The 26522-nt window shown below is 39.4% G+C and overlaps 1 protein-coding gene across 1 annotated transcript in view; it reads left to right on the top strand.

Moving 5' to 3' along the window:
- Positions 1 to 26223, top strand: part of palmdb (palmdelphin b) — a 96177-nt gene extending 69954 nt beyond the window's left edge. Inside the window, exons 6-8 of the mRNA XM_030756798.1 lie at positions 18483 to 20889; positions 20987 to 21078; positions 24156 to 26223. Coding sequence (XP_030612658.1) covers positions 18483 to 20889; positions 20987 to 21078; positions 24156 to 24239 — 2583 coding nt within the window. The 3' untranslated portion in view covers positions 24240 to 26223. The remainder of the gene's footprint in view (positions 1 to 18482; positions 20890 to 20986; positions 21079 to 24155) is intronic.
- Positions 26224 to 26522: the final 299 nt, after the last annotated feature.

Raw genomic sequence — 26522 nt, 5'->3', positions numbered from 1 at the left:
CAAGTACCGTTACTGCTAAAGGAGGCCGAGGAGTAACTAAACATGTGACACCCAGAGCAGGAAAGTGCAGGAGAGACAGGAGAAGAAGCCATGCTGGTAGTGAGTCGGCTAAGGGCTAAGCTACTAGCTGAGCTAAGCTAGCGAATTTCTAAAAACAAATAAAGTGAGTAATGTGAATACAGGTGATTCAGCAAAGAGTATGCTATTTAAAGTAGGTGAAGATTACACTAAAATATGTTATTATCCAGATAAATCGAGTTATACAGATATAACAGCTAACAGACAGCAAAACACTGTGCTCCGAAACAGGAACAGGAAGTGATACAATACCGCAGTGAGAGCCAACACCAAGTGACAGCGCCACCCAGCCAAGACAACATATTGCAATTCACTAATTACGGCTTCACTGTATTGCAGATTTTTTAAAAAAAATATATATATCTAATTATGTTTCACGCAATTTTCAATATTTTGTGGGATTCTGCGGTATATAGGTATTTCTGTAACACCCCATAACTATGTTCGTCACTCAGACAAAGAGATAAGTAACACCTATGCCTTTAGTGGAAATAGAAATAACGGCCGAAGGTGTTCATTATCATCAGTACTGCACAGCTACTGCACATCATCTTCCTTATTCAGATTGTATTAAGAGAGTGGGAAATGTTCATAGGAGTGTGGGAAGGTTTTATAAATCCTTAAAATATATAAATAATAAAATAAATATGTAACCACTACTTTGTGGATTTTCACCTATTGCGGTGGTCTCTGGAATGTAACCCCGCAATAGGTGAGGGATCACTGTATTTTCAGATTTAAATGGAGTTAAATCATTTATGGTTTGAAATAATTTTCTTTGAATGAATGTCAATTGTAATGGACGTCAGGACCATCTTTATGTACATTGAGACCTAATTCTTGTAGGCAACAGGAGAGAGGCAGAGGCAGAGAGTTCTGTACAAGACAGTACTAAAGTACAAGACTTTGCACCATCTACTAGGGGTAGATGGTGCTGGCTGGGGACTTTTTGCATTCTGATGTACAGTCCATCAGATCAGCCCCTCTGAGGCCACAGCCAGGATTATCCTAGCAATTTCTGTAGTCCCAACTGGAGGCGGGAAAATCTGCAGTTACCCTGTGCGGTACAGTGGCAGAGATTCACGTTGGTCGCTCAGCACTCAATCAGGATGAATCATCTCTGATTTCCCAGTTTCTTAAAGGTGTCCACGGGCTTAAAGTTTATATGTCTGGACCCTTGGTTCCCGAATGGAACCCCATAGTCCTTGGTGCTCTTCAGCATCCACCCATTCTGTTGAGCTACATTCACTTCCTACTAGTGGCTTAGATCAGGAGGAAGCTCTGTGACAGGCTGCTCTGTGCCCTGGCTGGATTTTGACAGAGTATATGGGGTGTACACAGACTTTTAGCAAGATGGACCAGCATTTTGTCTGCTTTAACTCTGGGGTTTTGGGCATACCCAGACAGTCAAAGCCCAGGCTCTCTCATTGGGTTGAAGAGGCCATTCACCAAAGGTATGAATTTTTGGGAACTCTCCCAGAGTACGGTGCCACTCAGCCTGAGATGTGGACACTTCAAGGGCCATTTGTGCTACAGCAACATAGTCATGTCAGTCCACATATTCCTTATTATTCCTTATATTACTTATAAAAATGTGTAAAATTAATTGCTAATGTAAAAACATACATTATGTGTTTCTTTATATATTCAACATAGAATAGAGTGCTCCAAATACAAATTATAAAACAAAAGATTGGCACTCAGAAAAACCAAGGGCCTTTGAGGGGTTGATCCTGTTTCTCCTACCTGATATGACCTGCCCTGTTTTGTTCTTGTAATGGCACTGATGGATAAACAGTTCATATATGTCTATGCAGCTTGTTTGTGGAGCCTGCTCAATATGAAATTTTAACTTTGCAGTCTATCAAATTAAAATGTGTCCAAACTTTACTATGTTTTCTGTCATGCATTTCCTAACTGTTCCTGCATGTAGCATCTATGTAAAGCACAACTTCTTCTAGCTCTTTCCTGTCTCCGAGTGAACTTTGGAGGAACCTCTCCCTCTCTGGTGTTTCTGTACTAACTGCATGGTGTGTCCGTGGCCCCTCCCCTCCTGCTCAGTGTAGACGCAGAGACGCTGCCACCCATCTTAACCAATCATATGTGGCTTCCACACAAAAAAAAGAAAAAAGAAACAGTTCATAATCAGGAGCTGGCTCCTGTTGTTCACTTCAAAGAGCCGGCTCTTAGAGCCAGATTGTTCGCGACCGACTGATCGTTCATGACAGCCCAGCTGTTTTATGGAAAAGCTGTGTGGTGTGGCCAGATTGTCTTAAAGAAGACCATGCATTTTTTTTTTTTTTTTTTTTTTTTTCCAAGATGGCGCCACGGTAGGCAGCCTGTTACTGCAGCTCCCAGGTTACTTCCCTTTCTTGTGTGTTTTTCTTGTGTTTTTAGTTTTTCTTTCAGACTCTTAGTTTCGTAGTTATATTAGATATCAAACCCGTCATGGACCTGCGAAGTTTCATTAGAGTAGTGGCATTCCTTATACTCTTTTTGGGACTTTTCACCACTTCATCTGGAGAACCGGTGAGCCACTCTATTGTTTACAGCCGGGATCAGCTGTTAGCCCCATGCAACAGGAGCGTACTCCCGGAGGAGCGACCCGAGATTCCGAAGGAATTACGGCGTCGGAGGAGGGGATGCAGAGCTGGAGCGAAGTACCGGGAGAGGAGGAGACGGTACAAACCGAGCATTCCATCTATTCTCATGGGTAACGTAAGATCTTTACGCAACAAGATGGAAGAGCTGGCAACGCTAACCAGACTGCAGTGGGAGTACCAGCAGAGCAGCCTCCTGCTGTTCACGGAGACTTGGCTCACGGACCACACACCGGACTCCGTCGTAACATTGGAGGGCTTTCAGCTGGTGAGAGCAGACCGGAGCATGAGGGAGAGTGGTAAGAGGAGAGGTGGGGGACTGGCGATGTACGTTAATGAGAGATGGTGTAACCCAGGACACATCACTGTGAAGGAGCAGCGCTGTACCAAAGACATTGAACTGTTAGCGGTTAGCGTTCGGCCATACCACCTGGCCCGGGAGTTTTCACATGTTATTGTGTTAACTGTTTACATCCCGCCGTCGGCCGACGCTACAGCAGCCTGTGAGGACATCCACACCACCGTCTCTCAGTTACAGACGGCACATCCGCAGTCCCTGATTATCATCTCTGGGGACTTCAACCATGCCTCACCTTCTTCCACTCTCCCTAACTTCACCCAATATGTTGACTGCTACACAAGGGACAATAAAACTATAGACCTGCTGTTTGCCAACACAAAGGAGGCTTACAGCTCTACCCCCGCTTGGCCACTCAGACCACAACCTGGTCATTCTTCACCCCACCTACACCCCCACACCTACACCTACACCTACACCTACACCCCCATTGTGAAGAGGAAACCCCCCACCAAGAAGACAATAAGACTGTGGTCTGAGGACTGCAGTGAGGCCCTGAGAGACTGTTTTGAATGTACAGACTGGCAGGAACTCTGCAGGCCTCACGGTGAGGACATCGACGCCCTCACCCACTGCATCACAGACTACATGAACTTCTGTGTGGAGAACACTGTGCCAACCAAGAAGGTACGGTGTTTCTCCAACAATAAACCGTGGGTGACCCCAGAGCTGAAGGCCCTGCTGAACGAGAAGAAGAGGGCCTTCAGATCTGGAGACAAGGAGGAACTGAGGAGAGTGCAAAAGGATGTAAAATACAAGATCCGGAGAGGCAAAGAGAGCTTCAGGAGGAAGATGGAGGAACAGCTCCAACATAACAAAGTCCGAGAAGTCTGGAGAAACATGAAAAAAATCTCTGGCCACTTTGAGGACAATGGAGGAGCCACAGTGTCTGCTGACCGGGGGTGGGCTAACAACTTGAATCTGTTTTTCAATAGATTTGACTCTGGGTCGTTGACCACCTCCCCCACCCCTCAGCTCCCATCTGCCCCCTTCCCTATGCTGACCCCCCTCTCTCCTGGTGCAATGCCATCATTGCCTGCGCTCTCCTCACCCTTACCCACAGCGGAGCCAGCCCCATCAACCACCCAAACCCAGCCTCACATCCACCTCACATCTGATCAGGTGAGAAGTCAGCTCAGGAAGACGAAGATCAGGTAGGCAGCGGGTCCAGATGGAATCAGCTCCAGACTGCTCAGGTTGAAGATGTGCAGGACCACCTGACAGAGCTGGTCTGCACATCTTCAACCTGAGCCTGAATCTGGAGAGGGTTCCTGAACTGTGGAAGACTTCCTGCATAGTTCCAGTGCCAAAGATCGCACATCCCAGGGAGTCCAACCACTACAGACCTGTGGCCCTGACTTCTCACCTGATGAAGACCATGGAGAGGCTCATCCTGCACCACCTCCGCCCACTGGTGAGCTCAGCGCTGGACCCCCTGCAGTTCGCCTACCAGCCCGGCATCGGGGTGGACGATGCCGTCATCTACCTGCTGCACAGATCCCTCTCTCACCTAGAGCAGGCAGGGAACACTGTGAGGGTCATGTTCTTTGACTTCTCCAGTGCTTTCAACACCATCCAGCCTGCACTGTTGAGAGGGAAGATGGAGGGAGCCGGAGTGGACAGGCAGCTGACGGCATGGATCATCAACTACCTCACCAACAGACCACAGTATGTGAGGTGCCATGACTGTGTGTCTGATGTAGTAGTCTGCAGCACGGGGGCGCCACAGGGCACGGTCCTCTCACCCTTTCTGTTCAGTCTGTACACCTCAGATTTCAGGTACAATTCAGACTATTGCCACCTACAGAAGTTCTCAGATGATACGGCCATCATCGGATGCGTATCAGATGGGAACGACCAGGAATACAGGGGGGTCATCGGTGACTTTGTCGGCTGGTGTGAGAACAACGCACTCCAAATCAACGCCAGCAAGACGAAGGAGATGATCATAGACTTCAGGAGGAAGCCACCCCCTACAGCACTGGTGAACATCCAGGGAAAGGACATTGAGACAGTGGTCTCCTACAAGTACCTAAGTGTTCATCTCAATAACAAGCTGGACTGGAGTACAAACACAGACGTCCTGTATAAGAAGGGCCAGAGTCGACTACACCTGCTGAGGAGACTGAGGTCCTTTGGTGTCTGCAGGACTCTGTTAAAGACTTTTTATGACACAGTGGTAGCATCTGCCCTTTTCTACGCAGTGGCCTGCTGGGGGGGTGGATGCACCGAAAGGGACAGGAGCAGGATCGACAAACTGGTGCGGAGGTCTAGCTCTGTGTTGGGATGTCCTCTAGAGTCTGTGATGGTGGTGGGTGAGAGGAGGATGTTAGCAAAGCTGACATCCATCATGAACAACCCCCATCACCCTCTTCATGAGACCGTGGGTGAACTGAGCAGCTCCTTCAGTCAGAGACTGAAACATCCTCGCTGCAGGAAGGAGCGCTTTCGCAGGTCATTCATCCCAACAGTAGTTAGACTGTATAACACATCATAATGTCTTGAATCACTTGGACACTTTACCTCCACTTTATCCATACAGTCAGATACATTTTATTTATTACACTCACCCATATAATGCATACCGTGTATGCTGTGTACCTTACCGGCTACAAATGTATATAATATTTTGATATCTTTATATAGTGTTTTGACGTGTGTGTATATGTGTGTATATGTAAATGTGGGTATTGACACTGATATATATATTTATGTATATAGTGCTTATGTATATGTGTATAGATTTTTGCTATTTTATTTTATTCTATTGAATTTTAGTTTTTAGTTTAGTTATTTGTTCTTACTCATCCTTTTCATTTTTTCTCTGTATTGAGCTGCTGTAATGCACAAATTTCCCCGTCGTGGGATTATTAAAGTTTTATCTTATCTTATCTTATCTTATCTTATGCATGTATTGTAGAGGAGTCCAGAATAAGATATAACACATTATGTTGCCTTCTTGAGAATTTTTCTTTTTTTTGTATATTTAGTTAATGACTACAATTAATTAAATCAGCTGTTTGTTTTCGATGATCATCCTGTTGTCCACTACAGTGGACATGCTGAAAAAAAGTTAATTGTGAGATGTTTTGTTGATTCTGAGGATGTAGGAAATTAGAAAGAAAAACTAATTTCATGGCACTTATTTTGCTTGGTTCCCAGGAGGATATTATGACTACCGTATTTTCCGGAGTATAAGTCGCACTTTTTTTCATAGTTTGGCTGGGGGTGCGACCTATACTCCGGAGCGACGTATATGTGACATTTATAACACATGAACCAAAATACTCCAGCCACTTGACATCTCCGTGAACTGCAGCTTTAAGGCAGTCTTGCGTAACCTGTGGGCGCAGTGGATGGAGAGCACAGCTTAACGGCAACTGGGAGAATGCGCCACCCAACTTTCCTGGAAGTCATTGGATGGATCAAGAAAACATGGGCTTCAGTGACAAACCATCCTGTTGGGATTCAGAAAGGCTGGAATAATTGGAACTGCAGCTGACGACGAGTCTGACTAACGCGACACAGAAGAGGAAGCGGCGCTTCGTCTACGGAGTGTACGGAATTGTTTAGAAGTGACACCGAGGATGAAGAATTCAATGGGTTGATGGTTTGGTTAACTTGTTAGTATGTTCTTTATGCTATGGTTATCTGAATAACTTAATGTTACGTTAACATACTGTAGCGATTCTCTTAGTTAGAGAGCGTGTTAATGTTGTGGGATTTCGGACTGTTCGGGAGGTTCGTGAAGGCAGCATGGAGAGAGAGAAAAAGACCGAGAGCTTGCCTGTGTGTGTGTTGCTGTTCCGCTGTTGTAGTTGTGGTTGGCGTGGCTGTGGCCTACAGCAGCCGTTTTTCTGTTAATAAAGACGACCTTTGTTGTGAATATCGCCGACTTTGGAAGTGTGTTTACAACGTTACAATACCGAACACGTGTTCGTTGTGCGTCATGTAGCTGAATGTGCTACGTTAGCATAACGTAGGTGTAACCGTGTTCGTCCTGTTCTTTAATCCATTATTATTTTAAATTGCCGTTCAAGATGGAATTTCTGCTCTGGGTCTCGGATTCTATCAACCCCCCCCCCCCCCAAAAAAAGTGCGACTTATAGTCCAGTGCGACCTATATATGTTTTTTTCTTCTTTATTATGCATTTTTTGGCTGGTGCGACCTATACTCCGGAGCGACGTATAGTCCGAAAAATACGGTAGTTCAAGCTCAGGCTCTTACCCTAGCAGACAGGAGATGATCCATAAAGCCAGTCTTGGCCGCTGGGAATCAGACCTCCAGGGCCTTTACCATGACCATCACTGAAAGCTTTATAAGCAGCTTTTAGAACAGGAAGCTTTTACAGTAGCCTGAAAATAAGAAATTACAATAGTCCAGCCTAGATGTGTGGACTATTTTTTTCAGCATCACTCTGAGACAGGCTGTTTTGAATTTTGGCAATATTGCACAGATGAAAGAAAGCAGTCCTAAATATATGTTTAATGTGCACATCGAAGGATAAACTATCCTGGTCAAAAATTACTCCAGTATTCCTCGCAGTCTTACTGGAGTTCGAAGTCATGCCATCCAATGTATGTATGTGGTTAGACACATGTTTCTCAGACTCTAACACAAACACCAAAAAGCTTACTGCAGAAATTACACTTGGAGCTACTCAAGAGTTTATTAATAAAGGCATAGAGTAGATCTACAGCAAACATAAAATGACAGTTACTCCCTTTTTTATACAAAAGATAATTAATAAGATAAGATAAGATAAGATGGACTGAACGTACTATATAAAGATTATATTACAAATCATATTATTATATTGCACCTGTTTATTGCACTAAATAAATACCAAACCTATTTGAACTGAGGTATGTTGTACAGTGCTAGTAATAGTGAACACACTTCAAAACACTGCAAACTTATGAACATGCAACATTATCTTGTATAACCCACAGTTTAATTAGTAAATGCAGATTTATATTCATAAGATAACAATTCTAATTTCAACTAGAGAAATAATCAGGTGGTTCGAATCAGTCTCACTGTAGGACAGAATGTGTGCAAGAGGACTAGATGAGCTCCTTTGGGCTTGAGTGTGTGTTCATCAGAGAAAGCTCAAGTATTGGCCGCCAATTTCCCCTCCTTCCACCAGTCATCCAATCAGAGGCAAAAAGCAGCCAGGCAGAACTGCCACTATAAAGCTGCACTCAGAAACAAAGCAGAATCCTCTGCGTTAGACTGCCACTCTCTCTCTCAGGTAGGTCCCTTCACACAAATACACACATGCACTGAAAAGTTTACTAAGATTTTCCTTCATCAGAGTATAGATCTATACTACATTATCTGCTTCAGCTGATAAAATGGAAATTACAGCGTGTTGGCATTGATGTGGATGTAGTGATGCTGCAAGCCAGTTATTGCATTGATAATATGAATGTATGACGAGCTGCACTGGTCCGTGTGTGTGTGTTCATGGTGGTGGAGGCAGGGTTTAGGATGTCATTAAGCAATTAGGTTTAACTGTCCTTGCACAGAGTGGAAAAATACTTCTGTTCTTTAAGTGGTCAATAGAAATAATATTTTCAGCCAGGATTTGAGTGCTGAAATACTCATTGTTATTTAGCTATGCAAACAGCATGCTTGAAGATATACTCACTCACTCAATAATTATTCTTATGAAGCATACATTGTGTATATATATATATATATATATATATATATATGAATTTTTAAGACGTTTAAGAGAAAAATCTTACATATATCAGAACCTGTGTGTACACATACACAAATAAAGTGTGTGAGCTTTGTCCTGATTTTTGTCCTGAGTTATTTTTCAATGATGTTTACTACACTTGTCTCATTTGATATACAAGTGAAATCTTTCAGATGTAGCTCTCCATTACACAGGAGTCTTTCCATGATTTCAAAGAACGTTACACTAACTTACATTGATATACATTTCCTGGAGACTAAGCCTAACCATAACTACTACATACCTGGCCTTTAAACTTATCTTTATCATATGGAAGCTTGCTTTTTGTCCTCTTAAGGGAGGCAGGTCTAGACTGCGTACCCCTGTAACACTTCCAAATTTATTTATGTCAAACAAGATTAGTAATACACACATAATTTTGTTTCAACAATAGACTGCTACAAAATCATTCTCCTTTAACAGTTTGACAACATTCATTCATTCCAGCTCATACCTTTGAGGATGAGCTACAGGAAGGAGCACACTCAGGTCATCATCTGCATCTAAGAGTTGTAACAGTGTAAACATTCAAGTGTATGTGGATTTAAATTAAAATAATGTATTTTTGTTTGTTTGTTTTGTTTTCTCTGGGTACTCCGGTTTCCTCCCATAGTCCAAAGACATGCAGTTACTGGGGTTAGGTTAACTGGTAATTGTCAATTACCCATAGGTGTGAATGGTTGGCTGTCTCTCTGTGTTGGTCCTGCAACAGACTGGCGACCTGTACAAGGTGTACCCTGCCTCTCACCCTGTGACAGCTGGGATAGGCTCCAACCCATTCATCTTTATCTTGCTGGAAAAAATTGAGTATAGAAATTATGTAGTTCATTTGTGCTTTCCAAAAAGGAATTTCATAGGTATATATGTAATATACATTGCTGTGAAAAAGTATTTGCCTTCTTCCTGATTTCTTATTTTTTGCAAATTTGTCAAACTTACAGATCATTAAACAAATTTTAATACTGGATAAATTAACCCAAGTAAATATAAAATGCAGTTTTTAAGTTATGCTTTCATTTTTTAACATTTATAATTGGTCATTCCACCCTAGGCAGCAATAACTGCAATTAAACCTTTTCAGTAACTGGCAGTGAGTTTTTTACATCACTGTGGAGAAATGTAAGTAAAGTAAATGTTAAGTGGACTGGTTCTTATATAGAATTTTCTACTCTGAGCACTTTTTATTCACCCATTCTCACACACACGTCTTTCTACAAGTTCTATCTAACATTGACACTCCGATGGTTGTATCAGAGAGTAAATTGGGGTTCAGTATCTTAAGAATACTTTGACATGCAGACTGGAGCAGCCAGGAATCAAACCACCAACCTTCCTATAAGTATGTGATCTGCACTACTTCCTGAGCTACAGCCACCCTTATAGAAATAGGGGTATAGAAATATTAATAACATGAACAGATATTAAAAGGGCTGAAGGGAACCGTTTCATGTGTAATTTAGCATCTTAAGTTTTCACTGGTGTTATATAAGCCGAACACCATGCATAAAATACGTTAAGGTCTTATTTTTATTCCAGATTTAAACCAATATACCGGTATATAAATTCAACTATAATTGGAAGACAAAAAGAACCATTGTGAATGTTAGATAATAAGCACTTAGCTTAGTTACATATGGAAGTGCTTGTATGAATGGGTGTGAATGGGTGAATACAAACATGTTGTATAAGTGCTCAATTACAGTAGAAAAGTGCTATATAAGAAGTAGTTCATTTACCATTTTGTTCTATGCAGGGATATGTTTGCTAGCAGTAATTAGTGAGAAAGAGCTGCATAACCACCATTAAGTATATACAATGTTTCAAATATGATAATTTTTTTTATGTTATATAAAACACCAAATGTATAGTATGTATTTTTGATAGTCAACCATAGCAGGTACACATTAGGACAGGATGTAATTCAAGAAGCAGAAATAATGTTTGTAATTGTAAGCAAATGTATTTATATTTGCTTACAATTACAAAAATTAATTACAAAAATTAAGCATTCATTTTTGGCCACAATTTCTAAGTGAAAGCATCCTATTTAAGGACATGTGCCAGCTGACTAGAGAATTGTTTGACCTGAGGGCCTTTAGCATACCTGTGTATTTATAAAAGAAAACATCTATATTTGCAAAAATATTTTATTATATATTAAGATGGGTGTTATTTGTACATTTTAGTTGGAAACAGATCCCATCGAAAGGCCCAACCTACTAATGTATCCATTGCTGCATACATATGCATATACAGGTGCTGGTCATAAAATTAGAATATTATGAGAAGGTTGATTTATTTCATTAATTCCATTCAAAAAGTGAAATTTGTGTATTATATTCATTCATTACACGCAGACTGATATATTTCAAATGTTTATTTCTGTTCATTTTGATGATTATAACTTACAACTAATGAAAACCCCAAATCCTGTATCTCAGAAAATTAGAATATTGTGAAAAGGTTCAATATTGAAGACACCTGGTGCCACACTCTAATCACCTATTTAACTCAAAACACCTGCAAAGACCTTTAAATGGTCTCTCAGTGTAGTTCTCTAGGCTACACAATCATGGGGAAGACTGCTGACGTGACAGTTGTCCAAAAGATTACCATTGACACCTTGTACAAGGAGGGCGAGACATAAAAGGTCTTTGCTAAAGAGGCTGGCTGTTCACAGTGTCCAAATGTCCACAGTGTCTATCAATGTGTCCAAGCACATTGATAGAGAGGCGAAGGGAACACTGTAAAGCCCAATGAGTTAGTTCAACTCCGATATCCTTGAATCATTTAAATTCATTAACTCAAACATTTAAAGCATGAAAAAAATACTCATTATGAGTAAAAGTAACTCAGATATTTTGTGTTAAAGCAGCTTGGATGAATAAAGCCAAAAATGCTCTGATTTGATTAAAAGGAAACATAACATCACATTTTTTTTCTTGTGTGTGGTGGTGGGGTGGGGGCTTTATTTGACAGTCAGCAGTGAAGAGAGACAAGGAAGTCACGCAGGACGGGATGCAAACCTGTGCCGTCGGCACCGCCACGTGGCATGCGTGGTCGCCTGCTCTTCCATTGACCCACCCAGGCACTCATGAGTGCCTCTTTTTTTTTTTTTAATCTACAAATGTACTTATACAAACATTATTTGATAAAATAGTGAATTTTCTGTGAATCAACTTATTTAACAGTTACTGATTTAATTATTTATTATATCTTTTTGATATGACCAACATCAAATCTTTACACTTTGGGGGATCGTTAACAATTATCTGAATACAAATTTGGTACTGTATGTGATTATTTAAAAACTGAAATAGAAACAGCAACTAAAGGATGAAAGATGAAGTGGTGTTTTTGCAATGATATAAGGTAAACTCCAAGAAAACGAATCAGTGGAGATAACTGGAAATATATTACCACAACTTTAAATACTCAACAAATTTAAGTGTACTCAAAACAACTGAGTTAGAACGTCAACAATTAATTTTTAATTCTATTTAATTTATGGGAATGAGTGGCTCCAACTTTTTCAGCAGATTAAGTTAAATGAAGTTACTTCTTTTATTAAGATATAGCCTTTACAGGGAAGGAAAAGAAGTGGTAGAAAAAAGTGTACAAGCAATAGGGATAAACGCACCCTGGAGAGCATTGTGAACCAAAACCCATTTAAAAATGGGGGGGAGATTCACAAAGAGTGGACTGCAGCTGGAGTCAATGTTTCAAGAACTACCGCACACAGACATCTGCAGACATGAGTTTCAGCTGTTGCATTCTTTGTGTCAAGCCACTTTTGAACAAGAGACGGCATCAGAAGCGTCTCGCCTGGGCTAAAGACAAAAAGGACTGGACTGCTGCTGAGTGGCCCAAAGTTATGTTTTCTGATCAAAGTCAATTTTGCATTTCCTTTGGAAATCAAGGTCCCAGAGTCTGGAGGAAGAGAGGAGAGGCAGAGAATCCACGTTGCTTGAGGTCCAGTGTAAAGTTTCCACAGTCAGTGATGGTTTGGAGTGCCATGTCATCTGCTGGTGTTGGTCCACTGTGTTTTCTGAGGTCCAAGGTCAACGCAGCCGTCTACCAGGAAGTTTTAGAACACTTCATGCTTCCTGCTGCTGACCAACTTTATGGAGATGCAGGTTTCATTTTCCAACAGGACTTGGCACCTGCACATAGTACCAAAGCTACCAGCCAAAGCTACTGGTTTAAGGCCCATGGTATCCCCGTTCTTAATTGGCCAGCAAACTTGCCTGACCTTAACTCCATAGAAAATCTATGGAGTACTGTGAAGAGGAAGATGTGATACGCCAGACCCAACAATTCAGAATAGCTGAAGGCCACTATCAGAGCAACCTGGGCTCTCATAACACCTGAGCAGTGCCACAAACTGATTGACTCCATGCCACACCACATTGCTGTAGTAATCCAGGCAAAAGGTGCCCCAACTAAGTATTGAGTGCTGTACATGCTCATACTTTTCATGTTCATACTTTTCAGTTGGCCAACATTTCTAAAAATCCTTTTTTTGTATTGTCTTAAGTAATATTCTAATTTTCTGAGATACTGAATTTGGGGTTTTCATTAGTTGTCAGTTATAATCATCAAAAATAAAAGAAATAAACATTTTAAATATATCAGTCTCTGTGTAATGAATGAATATAATATACAAGTTTCACTTTTTCAATGGAATTACTGAAATAAATCAACTTTTTCATGATATTCTAATTTTATGACCAGCACCTGATCTGCTGATTATGCACACATACATAATATATGCATTGCTGCATACTTCCCATTGGTGATGATTATAAAACAAAACTGTTTTATAGACATCCTACAAATAGGTAGCTTTGTGTGCTCTAAAAAGTACCACATATATGTGGTGAATTACTGAGAGGGTTTAGATCCACGTAGATTCACTGCAGATCAGTATAAAGTTATTCTGAGTGATCACCCATGATGAAGCATTTCTAACTCTATGGGAGTCACCTCTTCCAGGATGATAATCTTCCATATAATAGAGGAAGGGAGCTCACTGAATGGTTTGATAGGATGAAAAATCATCAAAAACTAAATGAGAGAATGTATTTTTGAAGAAGCATTCCATTCCTCCTGTAAGGGTATTAGCATGACTAGATTCAGAACATTTTATACTTCAATTTAAAAAAGAAAAATACAATTTTTGAGTACATTTAGAGGTTTGGGCTGCTGTTGGCTTACACTAAAGAAATCAAATCAACCCTTATCCAAGCTTATCCACAGCTTTTACACTAACTTGCAGATTGCTTTCAGAATACTAATTCATCTGTATCAACTGAACGCACAGTTACTCCAAAGACACAAAGCTATTCCTTGAATGTTATATAAAGTGCTTTTTTTTTCTTTATTTTCAGAAACAGTCTACAAAAAAATGTAAGATATTAAATAAGATGAGAAAATGAGGATAAAATCATGGATAGTGGAACAGGACTAAGATCCCACATGTATATTCACTCATATAGTCCACTTTTTGTCTTCTCTGACTGGTGCCAATGTTTTCCTAGTCACTATTATTATTTGTCAATGTATTGTGTTACAATGATGGGCATTTGTATTAAACATGACCAAATTTTCAAATAATGGGGTCAGTCAATGTGCAAGTAAGTGAGCCAAAAGGTCAGGACAGAGTCCTCTAAATGCTTAATTTTTTTCTGATCTTGGATAACTATAATGACACAGAGAGGGGTGTCATTAATATGGTCATCTCAGTAACATCAAAGACCCACCCATCTGCTGGTTACACATTCTGTTTGCCATTAGCAGCTGAAAGCTGGCTTAAAGGGAGGGTGGCCTTAAAGGGAGAGGAGCTATGATAACTCATTTCAGACAGAGGATGAACTGGGGGACAGCACTAAGCCTCAATATATTATAAATTGGAAATATTGTGAACCATGGATCATGTAAAGCTACTCTAGTAGTGTCCAAGAATAAAAACATGGAGCTAGGAATAATATAGAATAGGTCAGTTTCAAAAGTATGACTCAACACTGCAATGAAGCACATTTATTTTCAGAGCTGTAAATATGGGTCTTTCATATTCCTTTAAATGGAAATTTCACAACCAGTCAGGAACTATAGGGATTTGGAAGAAATGTGCTGCAGGAAGTTTAGTGTTTGCATGTATTATTAATTAGACTGCTTGAGTTTGCTGATTTTTTTTTTTTTTTTGTGTGTGTGTGTGGGGGGGGGGGGGGGGGGGCATATTATGAAATAATAGCTGCAGTTGTGTATGCCCTTATTACTCAGACAGTTAAGTCTTACTTCAATGTAAATTAGTGTGGATGTTTGAGTGTTTTATCAAGTATTTCTTACAATAACTGACTCCAGTGGCTTGTATATGTTCATCAATATGAAACACAGCCCATATGACATTAGGGTAAATTAATACATAAATCAATCTTTTGAAGTTAACATGACATTTTTATTTCAGTAGAAAATTGTATCTATTCATTCTAACTATTACTTCCTACGGCATAAGTGCATCACTGCTTCCCATCACATTTAACAGTCTGCTGATGAGTTGTTGAGGGGGAGGTGGAGGTGGAGGAGGTGACAGCTGAGCATTGCAGTAAGTGCCAGGCCTTTCAGTGGTTACCATAGCACTCAGTCTGTCGCATGCACGTGTCCCTGTTGGAGTGTGTGTGTGTGTGTGTGGTTGTGTGTTTGCAGCGTGGTTGTGTGTTTGCACGTGTATTAGCAAAGCCTTCCACTGCCAATCTGTGTCACAGTCACTATCCAACTGCAAATGAAACTAGATTTAAAACAATTTGTTTCATGGTCTTTGTGACCAGTCATTTATGTTAATGATACACTATACTGTCAAAAGTATTTGCTCATCTGCCTTCACACATATATGAGCTTCAGTGACATCTCATTCTTAATCCATGTTAATCCACCCTTTGCAGCTATAACAGCTTCAGAGAAGCAGGTGTATAAACAAGAAAAAAATGTAATTAATGCACTGTGGGAAATTCCACAAGAATGATCATAGTACAAATTGTATCTACTTCTTATTTTGTATGTTCAAATTTTAGAGCCCAAACCGCCTTGGAAAAAGACCATATAGTGACCTGCAGGGTATCTCAGAAAGCAATCAATCAGAACAGTTGGCCAAGGGGTGAAACATCTTTTATGTTTTTCACTCTGCAAGGCATACCACGTGTCGGCTATATTTTGTAGGAAGGCAGTAGGGTAGCCAATGATATTTTATGCTGTGTTTACACCCTAACTTTTTGAAGAGCCATTTTTGTCTGCTGCCAAACAGATGACATACCAAAACAAATGGCAGAAAGAAAGACTGTTTTTCTCCTCATGATTTTTATTTTGTGTGCACAGTCAGTATATATATATATATATATATATATATATATATATATATATTAGGGGTGGGACTCGATTAAAATCGAATTAATTACAAGCTTTGTAATTATATATATATACATATATATATATATATATATATATATATATATATATATATATATATATATATATATATATATATATATATATATGTTCTGCACACTAAGAAAAAAAGTCAGTAGCCATTTTGTTTGTGTTTACCCCTCAAATAAAAGAGGCGCATTTCATATGTCAGATGACAGGTCCTTGAATTTCAAATTTGTGCAATCTCTTGTTTTTTGACGTCATTATATATTTTTATATTTAAAAAAATAATTTAAAACAGCATTGTGTCATGATGCATGACGTGCTTGTTGTTTAAGACAGAAAAAACAAAACAAACTAAAAAAAAACACATAGTCTGTGCATACACTGGGGTACAAATGTTTTAGACCAGTGATTATGATGCTGCCATTTTGCAGTGTTGAATACAAAGTGTTTTATTATATGCATTGACATTAGCCTAATAATGTGAGGGGACTTTTGAATCATACATTTCAGAATCTTGTAGTAGTTACAGAACTAAGTAAATTGACATGGACTTGATACACCATGCTATCCAGCATGACCTGACATGTTCCAAGGAGCATTTTGTGATGTCTTTAAGTGCCTCTATAAATGTTCAATGGGGTTGAGTTAATGTGACTGTGGGTGTAAGTTCATATTCATCAGCTCCTGCTGATCTTCTGCTGCAGAATAAATCATTCTCTGCAAAGAAACCAATAAGAGCAAAGAAAGAATGAATGGAAATGCAGTTTTTAAATTATTTCTTTTATTGAGGGGGCGGGGGGAATCATCACTTTAACACAGAAGGTGTCTTACATCTTGAAGTATAATGTGCTTTGGTACTGTATTGCACCATCATCTGTCATTAACAACTAATTCTCCTTTCCAGTGCTTTGTTAAATGTTCTTTCTAGTTGTGGTTAAATATAGTACGTTTAGACAACAACCCCTTTAAATAGTGTACAGTTACACAAGTAACCAAACCAAGAATAGAATAGAATAGAATAGAATAGAATGCCTTTATTGTCATTATACAGGATGTACAATGAGATTGGGGGGCCACTCCTCTTCAGTGCCATGCAATAGAAAGTCAAACTCTCTAAAAAAAAATAAAAATAAAATATAATAATCTAATATAATCTAAAAATATAGAGAAAATAAAACACAATGTATAAAATATACAAAAAATAAAAGTATAAATATATATACAGAAAATAAAATGTATTAAAAATACAGAAAATAAGAGAATGTATAAAAATATATACTTTGTTAAAAAAAAAAAGTAAAATAAGTGTATACATATAATAATGAAGATGGTGAATATTGCACTTGGTGAATGAATATTGCACTAGTGAATGAATACTGGATATTACACAATATAGGAGTGATGGATATTGTTCTGTATGAATAATATAATATTGCACAGATATGTGGGTATTGCACTGTTAAAGTGGGTGAGTGTGAGAGTTCAGTATCAATCTGACAGAAATGTGTACAGTTCAAGAGACTATAAACTCTTGACCTCCCTGGTGTAACTGGAAATGTTGGGGTTTTTTTGTACTTAATTACAATGTCAGCTAAAGCATGCGTGTGTGTGTGTGTGTGTGTGTGTGTGTGTGTGTGTGTGTGTGTGTGTGTGTGTGTGTGTGTGTGTGTGTGTGTGTGTGTGTGTACGCAAACAGGGATTATGGGGCTTACTGTAGGTAATCATCTTGAAGGGACACTTGAAGTGTGTGGGAGGCAGTCCTGCAGTCTTACATAAGAGTAGACATACTTTTTAATTCAGCTGCTTTTCATGCGATTCCTGTCTTTTTGCACATAACCCACTTAGGGAAATATTCCTGCAGCACAGCAGCAAGCACAAACAACAGAGAAATAACACTCCCACTCCTTCTCCCAACACACACACACACACACACACACACACACACACACACACACACACACACACACACACACAGACACACACACACACACACACACACACACACACACACAGACACACACACACACACACACACACACACCTGCCATGATAATAACCATCACCCAGAATCCCACAGATAAAAGCCTGCAAACAGTCTTCAAGTCTGGCATTTAAGTGCCATGCATTGCAGTTCAAGAGGATCACATTGGTGTGACTATTTTCATAACAACATTCTGTGTTCTAATGCATTTAACAACAAAAAAGTACAAACAGCAATTCTCCTTCCCAAAATCATATGTTTACTTTTCTTATTCTCTTTTTACTCAGAAAGCTACATCGGTAGATCGAGAGACAGATGGAAAAGAACTGAGGAAAGGTTGCAGCACAACTGAGAATCACAACTCCATCACCATGGAAACAACAGAACAATCAAAGCTGGAGATGCATTGTGAAGTGGTGGTTGCTGTGGCTGATTCACCTAAACAGGATTTCACTGCAGATGATAAGCAGGTTTATTCAGAGACAGATCCATCAGTCCCAGAGTTCCAGGGGGAAAAGGTAAAACTTGACATTTTATTAACTGACATCCCAACTAACACAATTGAGACTGACAAGCTTGACTGCTCTGAGACCAATGTTTGTAATGAAAATCCTTGTCAGGATCAAAAAGAAGCTTTGATTTTGGAACTGGGGCATGAAGAGCTCAACAGGAATGAGTCAGTCACCTCATCTGTGTCCGACACACACTCCAGCATAGACAGTGTGTGTGAGAATGAAACACATTATAAGAGGCATGACACACCAGAACAAGATGCTCAGCAAGAACAGATCACTGAACCAGGCCAGTACCCTGATCAAGAGCAGTACCCTAAACTAAAGCAATACCCTGAGCCAGAGCAAGACCGTGAGCTAGAGCAGTATCCTGAGCCAGCACAAGACCCTGTGCTAGAGCAGTATCCTGAGCCAGCACAAGACCTTGAGCTAGAGCAGTATCCTGAGCCAACACTAGACCCTGAGCTAGAGCAGTATCCTGAGCCAGCACTAGACCCTGAGCTAGAGCAGTATCCTGAGCCAGCACAAGACCCTGAGCTAGAGCAGTATCCTGAGCCAGCACAAGACCCTGAGCTAGAGCAGTATCCTGAGCCAACACTAGACCTTGAGCTAGAGCAGTTGCCTGAGCCTGAGCCTGAGCCTGGGGATAGTGATAATCTGAATTCTGAAGAAGATGGCTATCTCAATCTCACAATATACACAGATGAAGACTCAGAGGCCCACGAAATCTTATTTGAACCACCCATCACAGAAGAATCTATATCAGCACAGTGCATTAAAGAAGAGGCAATGTCAGATGTTTTCACTGAATCCTGCCATGAACCTGGCCCTGAAGAAATGGACGAATGTCTGAGGGTTGAGATTGCAGCAGCTTCATCAGATAGTGAGACAGATGAAAAATGGAGAACAATATTCTCGTCTTCTATTAATAAAGAAGATGATGATTCATATTTGGATAGTCTTCAATTGAGTGCCCAGGAGCTCTTTGTGCAAAAAGTTGAGGTGACAGACTTTGAAGACCAAGACAACAACTCCTTTGACGAAGTGTGCTTTGAGGTCCCACAAGTGGAAGAAATTCTGGAACAGCCTGAGTATAACATTTCTTTTCCTACGGCTCCAGAAGAGGTTAAATATAGCCCATTATGTCTTCAAGGTTTGTCCAAAATATCTGAATATGACAGTGAAAATGGTAGAAATGCCAGTCATAACCACACCAGTCACCAACCACACATCAATGCAGATACAGTCAAGAAGCTACCTAAAGACTTCTGTGTGATACAAGAGACCAAGAGTGAGAATGTTAGTACAGAGCATGTGGACTTCCAGTTGGCACGTAAACAGTGGCGGGAAATGGAGGAGCAAACCAAAAACAAGGTAGTCTTACCAACAACCAAGCAGCTGAGCTTCCACGGCAGCCACAGCTTCATGTACACTCCAGTGCGCAACATTGACAGAACACACAAGAAAGTACATGGTCTGGAGAACTTAAATCTGGTGGGGGATTATCCTCACACCCAATTCAGCCCCTGCTCAGAGGATTCTGGTTTGGATGATTTCAGTTACAGGTCCCCTTATGATGATCCAGAAACACCAGTTGAAAGGGAGATTCGCATATCACTGGAGAGGGAAGAAAACTTCAAAAGGGAGAGGGGCCTATCCAGGATGGGTAAATCAACAGACTGTGCTCCATCAAGAACTATCCCTAGATCCATAAGTACTCCATTGACGCCATCATTTATCATCACCTCATCACCTACTAAGGAACCACTGAAGCATGAATTGTCAGCTAACAATGTAATCATTTTGGACCCTAGCAATGATTTCACCTCTGGTTCTAGACATGTTGAAGACAACATGAATGTTCAGTCTGGTGAGTGGCACACCGAAGACAGCAGCTCCAATCTCATCATCCTGGAGACATCCAATCTGATTATTCGCAGTGCCTCTGAGTTCTCCCTTAGCAAAGCCTGTGACCAGCCCCAGGAAAAAATGTTCCTGAACAACCCATTTTTCAAACTGCGTTCAAGAAGCACAATATCCTTGGTTGATGAAGAGATTAAGATGGTGAAGCAGAGGGAGGATGAGCTAAAAAAAGAGAGGGCAAACCTGTATGCCAAAGGCAGGTTCAATACTGAAAGAGTAATGTCAAGTCACATGGAGAATTTGGCCTTTAATAATTCAGGTATGTCAGCATAATACTCACCATAAAACTACACACGTTTGTTTCCCTGTGCTTATGTACATTAAAGCTAATGATCAATTTTGTTCATTGTTATTAGTTGATGTCCCAGTGAAGTGCAAATCCTCTCCATCATCTCCAATGAAAAATGCCCACAGGATGGATCGCTCTGCTCTATCATGTGATCACAGAGTAAGTTCTTGTTAAAGCATCTTTTTTTTTATTGGAAATATGTTGCATTTATTTATTGTGTTTGGACAAATACTGTAAATCAAATGCTAAAACTGCAAAAATTTACTGCATTTTGAAAACTGTAGTCATGTTTTTCACAGGACTGTAGAGGACTTATACAGTCCCATGAAAAACTAGTACAACTTTTAGCAGCAAGAACTTAAGTACAGTAATCCCTCGCTACTTTGCAGTTTGCTTTTTGCGGACTCGCTGTTTCGCGGGTTTTTTTCAATCAATAATACTCTAAAATATTTATTGCGGGTATTTTCGCTGCGGTTTCACGGGGTTTGCAGTACTCATTCTTCACATGCGTAGTACGTAGATATAAATATATGATATATGATATAGAGAGAGATGAGAGAGAGATAGAGAGAGAGAGAGAGAGAAGACGAGAGACGACCGAGAGAGAGAGATATAGAGATAGACCACAGATAGAGACAGATAGAGGTAGAAGAGATAGAGATAGATGACACAGATATCTACAGAGAGATACATATATAGGTAATATATTATATATATATATATATATATATATATATATTATAATATTATATATATACTATATATATATATATATATCATATATACATATACAGCATAACACCCGCGATAAGTGAGGATTACTGTAATTGTTTTCTTTATGGTTTTATGAGTCTAACACTTCATTGTGGAGAAAATTTGGTAACGCTTTCTTTTACAGCCTGCCCTTAGGCCGTAACTACACGTAATTTACAGGGATTTATCCTGTAAGTAAATTTATGTGTAATTAGGTTGTACTAATTTTAATAAGGCTGAATTATTTTGACAAATGCTACTGTTTTGACCAAGGCCGTAACTACACGTAGTTTACAGGGATTTACCCTGTAAGTAAATTTAAGTTATGTGTAATTAAGCTGTAATATTTATAATAAGGCTGAATTATTTTGAATAAGGCTGAATTATTTTGACTGAGGCTGAATTATTTTTAATAAGGGTGGGCCATAAAAGAAAGCTTTACCAAAAATTTTGACCCACTTGCCTTTATACCATTCCTTCAATTCACTGAAGTTTGAGGGCATTCATTTATACACAGCTCTCTTAACACAGCATTTCAATCAGATATAGCTCTTGGGTTTGCACCCAAGAACTACATCAAGAACTGAATTTGTTGGGACATTGTTAGAAAAAAATAGTTACTGTGCTAATTATGATTATCATTCTTTTATGAACTGTTGTAGGAAGCCTTTATATGACTTCTCAGGAATTATTTTTTAACCTAATCTCAGAGTAAGCAGGAGTGTGAACTATTGAACCTATTGGAGACAGGGACTAGTGAGCTGTAAACAACCTTTAAATTGCTCCCATCTCCATAGCCTTTTCAGAGATGGGAATTTCATAAACATCATATTCCAGTCCCGTGGGAAGTCATGGAGCCTATTTTCTGTCTTTATATGGTTCTCAGGCTTGGCAGTTTTATTGTATGCATTCTATTTGTATAAAAAGGGACCTGCTGGCACTGCCCAGTGTGCATTCACTGATGCCTGAGCTGAGATTGACTGCTCCTATTGCAAAAATTAAACTCTTATGAGATCTGGTTGAGTGAGTTGAAGAAGTTTTCCAATAAACAACCACAAGACAAGTGGCATTGTGCATTTGGCAATGTGTAAGGTGCCCAGATCCAGTGGCCACAAAACAAGCCTAAAATCTCCTCTCCCATCATGCTTGACAATTGACATGAGGTGTTTGTGCTGCTATGTTTGGTCTTGTCTGTAGGATACTTTTCCAGAAGTCTTGTGGTTTGTTCGTATGCAACTTTGCAACTAGATAACATTTTTTTTTTAGAGAGAGAGAGAAGAGGCTCTCTCATGGCAACCCTCCCTAACAAGTCATGCTCATTTTGTATTTCGTATTGTACTGTCATGAACCTTAACATTTATTATGCTAACTGGGGCCTGTAGAGTCTGAAATTCAGCTTTTCTGTTTTTTGCAATTTTTCTGATCATTCCATAGTCTGACTTAGTGAATTTGCTGGATCATCCAGTTCTGGGAAGACTGGCAGCTGTCTGTGAATGTTTTTCACCTGGGATTAATCTTATTGTGAAATGACAGACTTTGAAAATGGCCTTCACAGATGGGCAGCAACAATTGCTTCTCTAAGATTCTTTTTCCTTCTTAGCATTATATTAACACAAACCTGAATGTGCCAGACCAGCAAGCTGCCAAAACTTCTGCTTTATAGAGGCAGTCACACCTGCCAATGAGCATTAGCAACACCTGGCTGCTACTTACCCTCTTAATGGCTATGGAAGCAGAAAGTGTGTACTTAGTTTTTCCACATAGTGCTTCTGCATTTTGGCTTAATTTTTTATTAAATAAATGACAGTGTAATACATCATGTTCGTGTGAGATTGTGTTTAAGACCTGCTAAGCACTAGGTTATTTTTATTCTGTCACAATATGTAAAACCTTGGAATTGAAAGAGGGTATACTTGATTTTAACCATGACTGTATATCATAGATGAAAAAGTTACTTTTGGGGAGAAAAGTATCTAATTTGTGTATTTACACACATGCTTTCAAAAACTGGTGAACCTTAGCCCATTTTTAATCCAGAAAGAGACAGTTTCTCTTGGATTCACTTTAGTATATACAATCAAGTCACTGAACTGAACCTCTTAAACAGGTTTTCACCAAGTGAAAAGATGAAATAATGAGTTTCAATATCTGTTATGTTGTCTGTGTGGAAATTTTCAATCAAGTATACAGTTGTGGTCTGGTGATAACACTCATCCACATGGATATCATGGCAGTTTTAGGCTTTTATTTCTTTGAGCTGTTCTTTTCCCAGGGAGGTATGACTGTAGAGCATACATTTTAGTAACTTTAATACAATGAGAATTGAAAACTTTACAAATAAACTAAACTTTATATTTTCCTCTTATGTTTTTCTCCAATTTTCAACATGATTTTAATAAAATGTAAAATATAATAACCCGAGAGAGTTAGTAGGAGAGATGAAATGCTTTGAAAGCAGAAAACAATAACTTGTCTTTTGGCAGTTTCCAGATGTCCACACAGGAGGAAGACGCAAGAGTGCCATGGCTTTGCGCTGGGAGGCAGGCGAGTTTACAAAAAATGACTGAAGTGGAGCAAGTCAAGAGTTTGCCATTTAAGGACTGCAGTGTTATTCTCATTCAAGTTAGATGCATTGTTGCAATTATTTGTTTCATGTTGTGACAATCTAAACTCTGCTTCCTGTGATGCTTGGGCAAAGTGTTTGTGGTCGCATTAGTCTGAGCAAGGTTTAGTGAGTGCTGACAGTCGAACTGATTAGGTTAATGTCCGGTTCTGGCCAAGGGGTGTATATTATGTTTGTGAATACCCATACAGCTCTGACATGTGTTTATTACTTCTGAATCAGCTGACTAGCTGAATGCTGCTGATTGAAGCTCTTAATAAGCTACAAAATCTTATTGTTTTAGTAAAGTGATGTTTAATAGAAGACTGAAAACAGTGCCAACACTTTCTATTCAAATATACAACAAACATATAATGCAATAATTTCAATAATTGACTGTTTCCTCACCCTGTGACAGCTGGGATAGGTTCCAGCCCCCCTGCGACCCTGAAATGGATAAGTGGAAGAGGATGAATGGAAAGTCTCCTTGTAGGTTATTCTGTAGCTGAAGATTTTTCCCCTTGGAATAGGAAGGATAAAGAATAATTTCGCTACCCCCGTTTTAGTCTTATTAAAGCATGCCTCAACAAAATCAAGATTCAGGAAGCTTCACTGCAACACTAACATTTCTACACTAGGAGAAAAGCACATCAATTGAGCGATTCTTTGTTGAAAGAATGAACATAGCGGGCTAAACACACTCCAGGATCTTAAGACTTAGAGAATTACTTTGTCCCAACAAGACGAAACTCACTATATGTTATGTGCATTGTGTATGGTTGATATGGCTATAGTTAGCATCTGTTTGCTGTTTTCCTACTTTATGCTTACATATGCTGTACTTTAATACACCTGAATTCTCAAAAAAAAAAAAACGGCATCCACATATTTTCTGCTGGAAGGACAAGCATGAAAAACAAAAACAGCACATTAAGACAATTTTAAACCAGGACACTTTAATGTCATTTTCATTCTTGCTTTGAACTGCTGAAATCATAACAGCAATATTTGACCAAGCCAGAACATGTATATAGCCAACTTTGCTTACATACACTGCCGTCTTGCTGGAGCAGATATTTCAGGGTGAGCTGGATGGATATAAAGGAATATGGTATATAGATTGTACCTATACATTTTACTGAAACAACAGTTTAGACAATCATATAATGTCAAATGCACATAATTTTGGTGGGGTAGGTTCCTTTAACCAAACAAGACTTTTCCAAAAGAAATAAAAACTGATTTTTTTTTTTTTAATAAGGAAATGTTTATTTACACTGCCTTGATACTTCAATTTTATTTATCTAGCACCAAATCACAACAAAAAGTGACCTCAAGTAATTCCAGCTACTCTGAAAAACAACTTATTCAAGCTCAGTACTTTGACCTTTGATTCAGACTGACATATTTGTATGTTTAATTATTGAAGTATAGCTTGCAAAATTATAAGACTGCTTGCTGATGTTAAAATGTTGTGTATAGCCCTTGCTGTGGCTCCTGGGGGCTAACTGGGGCTCTTTATGATTAGATTTGCAGGGGATTTTCATTGTATTCCTCATGCAATATTGCATATATTAGCACAACAAAAATAAAGCTATATACGTAGAATTTTGTCTAGCTGTGGTTGTGTTCAGCCTGTGTTGCCAGTTGTGACAATACTTAGGTTCAATGAACGTGAGTACAGCACTCAAAAGGTTTCTTCAGGTAACACTTTGTTTCTCTCCCAAAACAAGCTTGTTACCTTCTTAGACCTTGTTTTAAATGTAAAAAAAAACAAAACAAAAAAAAAAACTGTGTTGAATACCAGAATTATAATTAATAATGTGTCACGTAATGCTGTATGTGGCAGGCGGGATTGGACCTAATATTGCAGCACTCCAGAAGCATGACTTGACTAAATACTCAGATGTTGCCTAAAAATAAAACTAACAACTCAGGAGGTCAGGAGACACAAACCAGAGAATACTCAGGAGTGAAACAGGAAAACAGGAATACAAAACACAGCAGGCAAGAAGCCAATGATGACAAAGCAACACAGAGCATAAGAAATGGACAAATACACAAGAGATTATGAGGGAAGAACGGATGAACAGAAAGACACTGAGGCAAGCGGAAGTAAAACTGAACACAACACATGGATCAGGAGACTAGGAAAAATAAAACAGGCAGTGATAACTAAACAGGGAAGACACAAATGACCTAGATACATGGGATTTCACAAGGGAGGCAGGCACACAGTGAGGAAAAA

Source organism: Archocentrus centrarchus, chromosome 20, assembly GCF_007364275.1.
Source record: "Archocentrus centrarchus isolate MPI-CPG fArcCen1 chromosome 20, fArcCen1, whole genome shotgun sequence".
Classification (NCBI taxonomy): Eukaryota; Metazoa; Chordata; class Actinopteri; order Cichliformes; family Cichlidae; genus Archocentrus; species Archocentrus centrarchus.
This window is presented reverse-complemented; position numbering and strand designations above follow the sequence as displayed.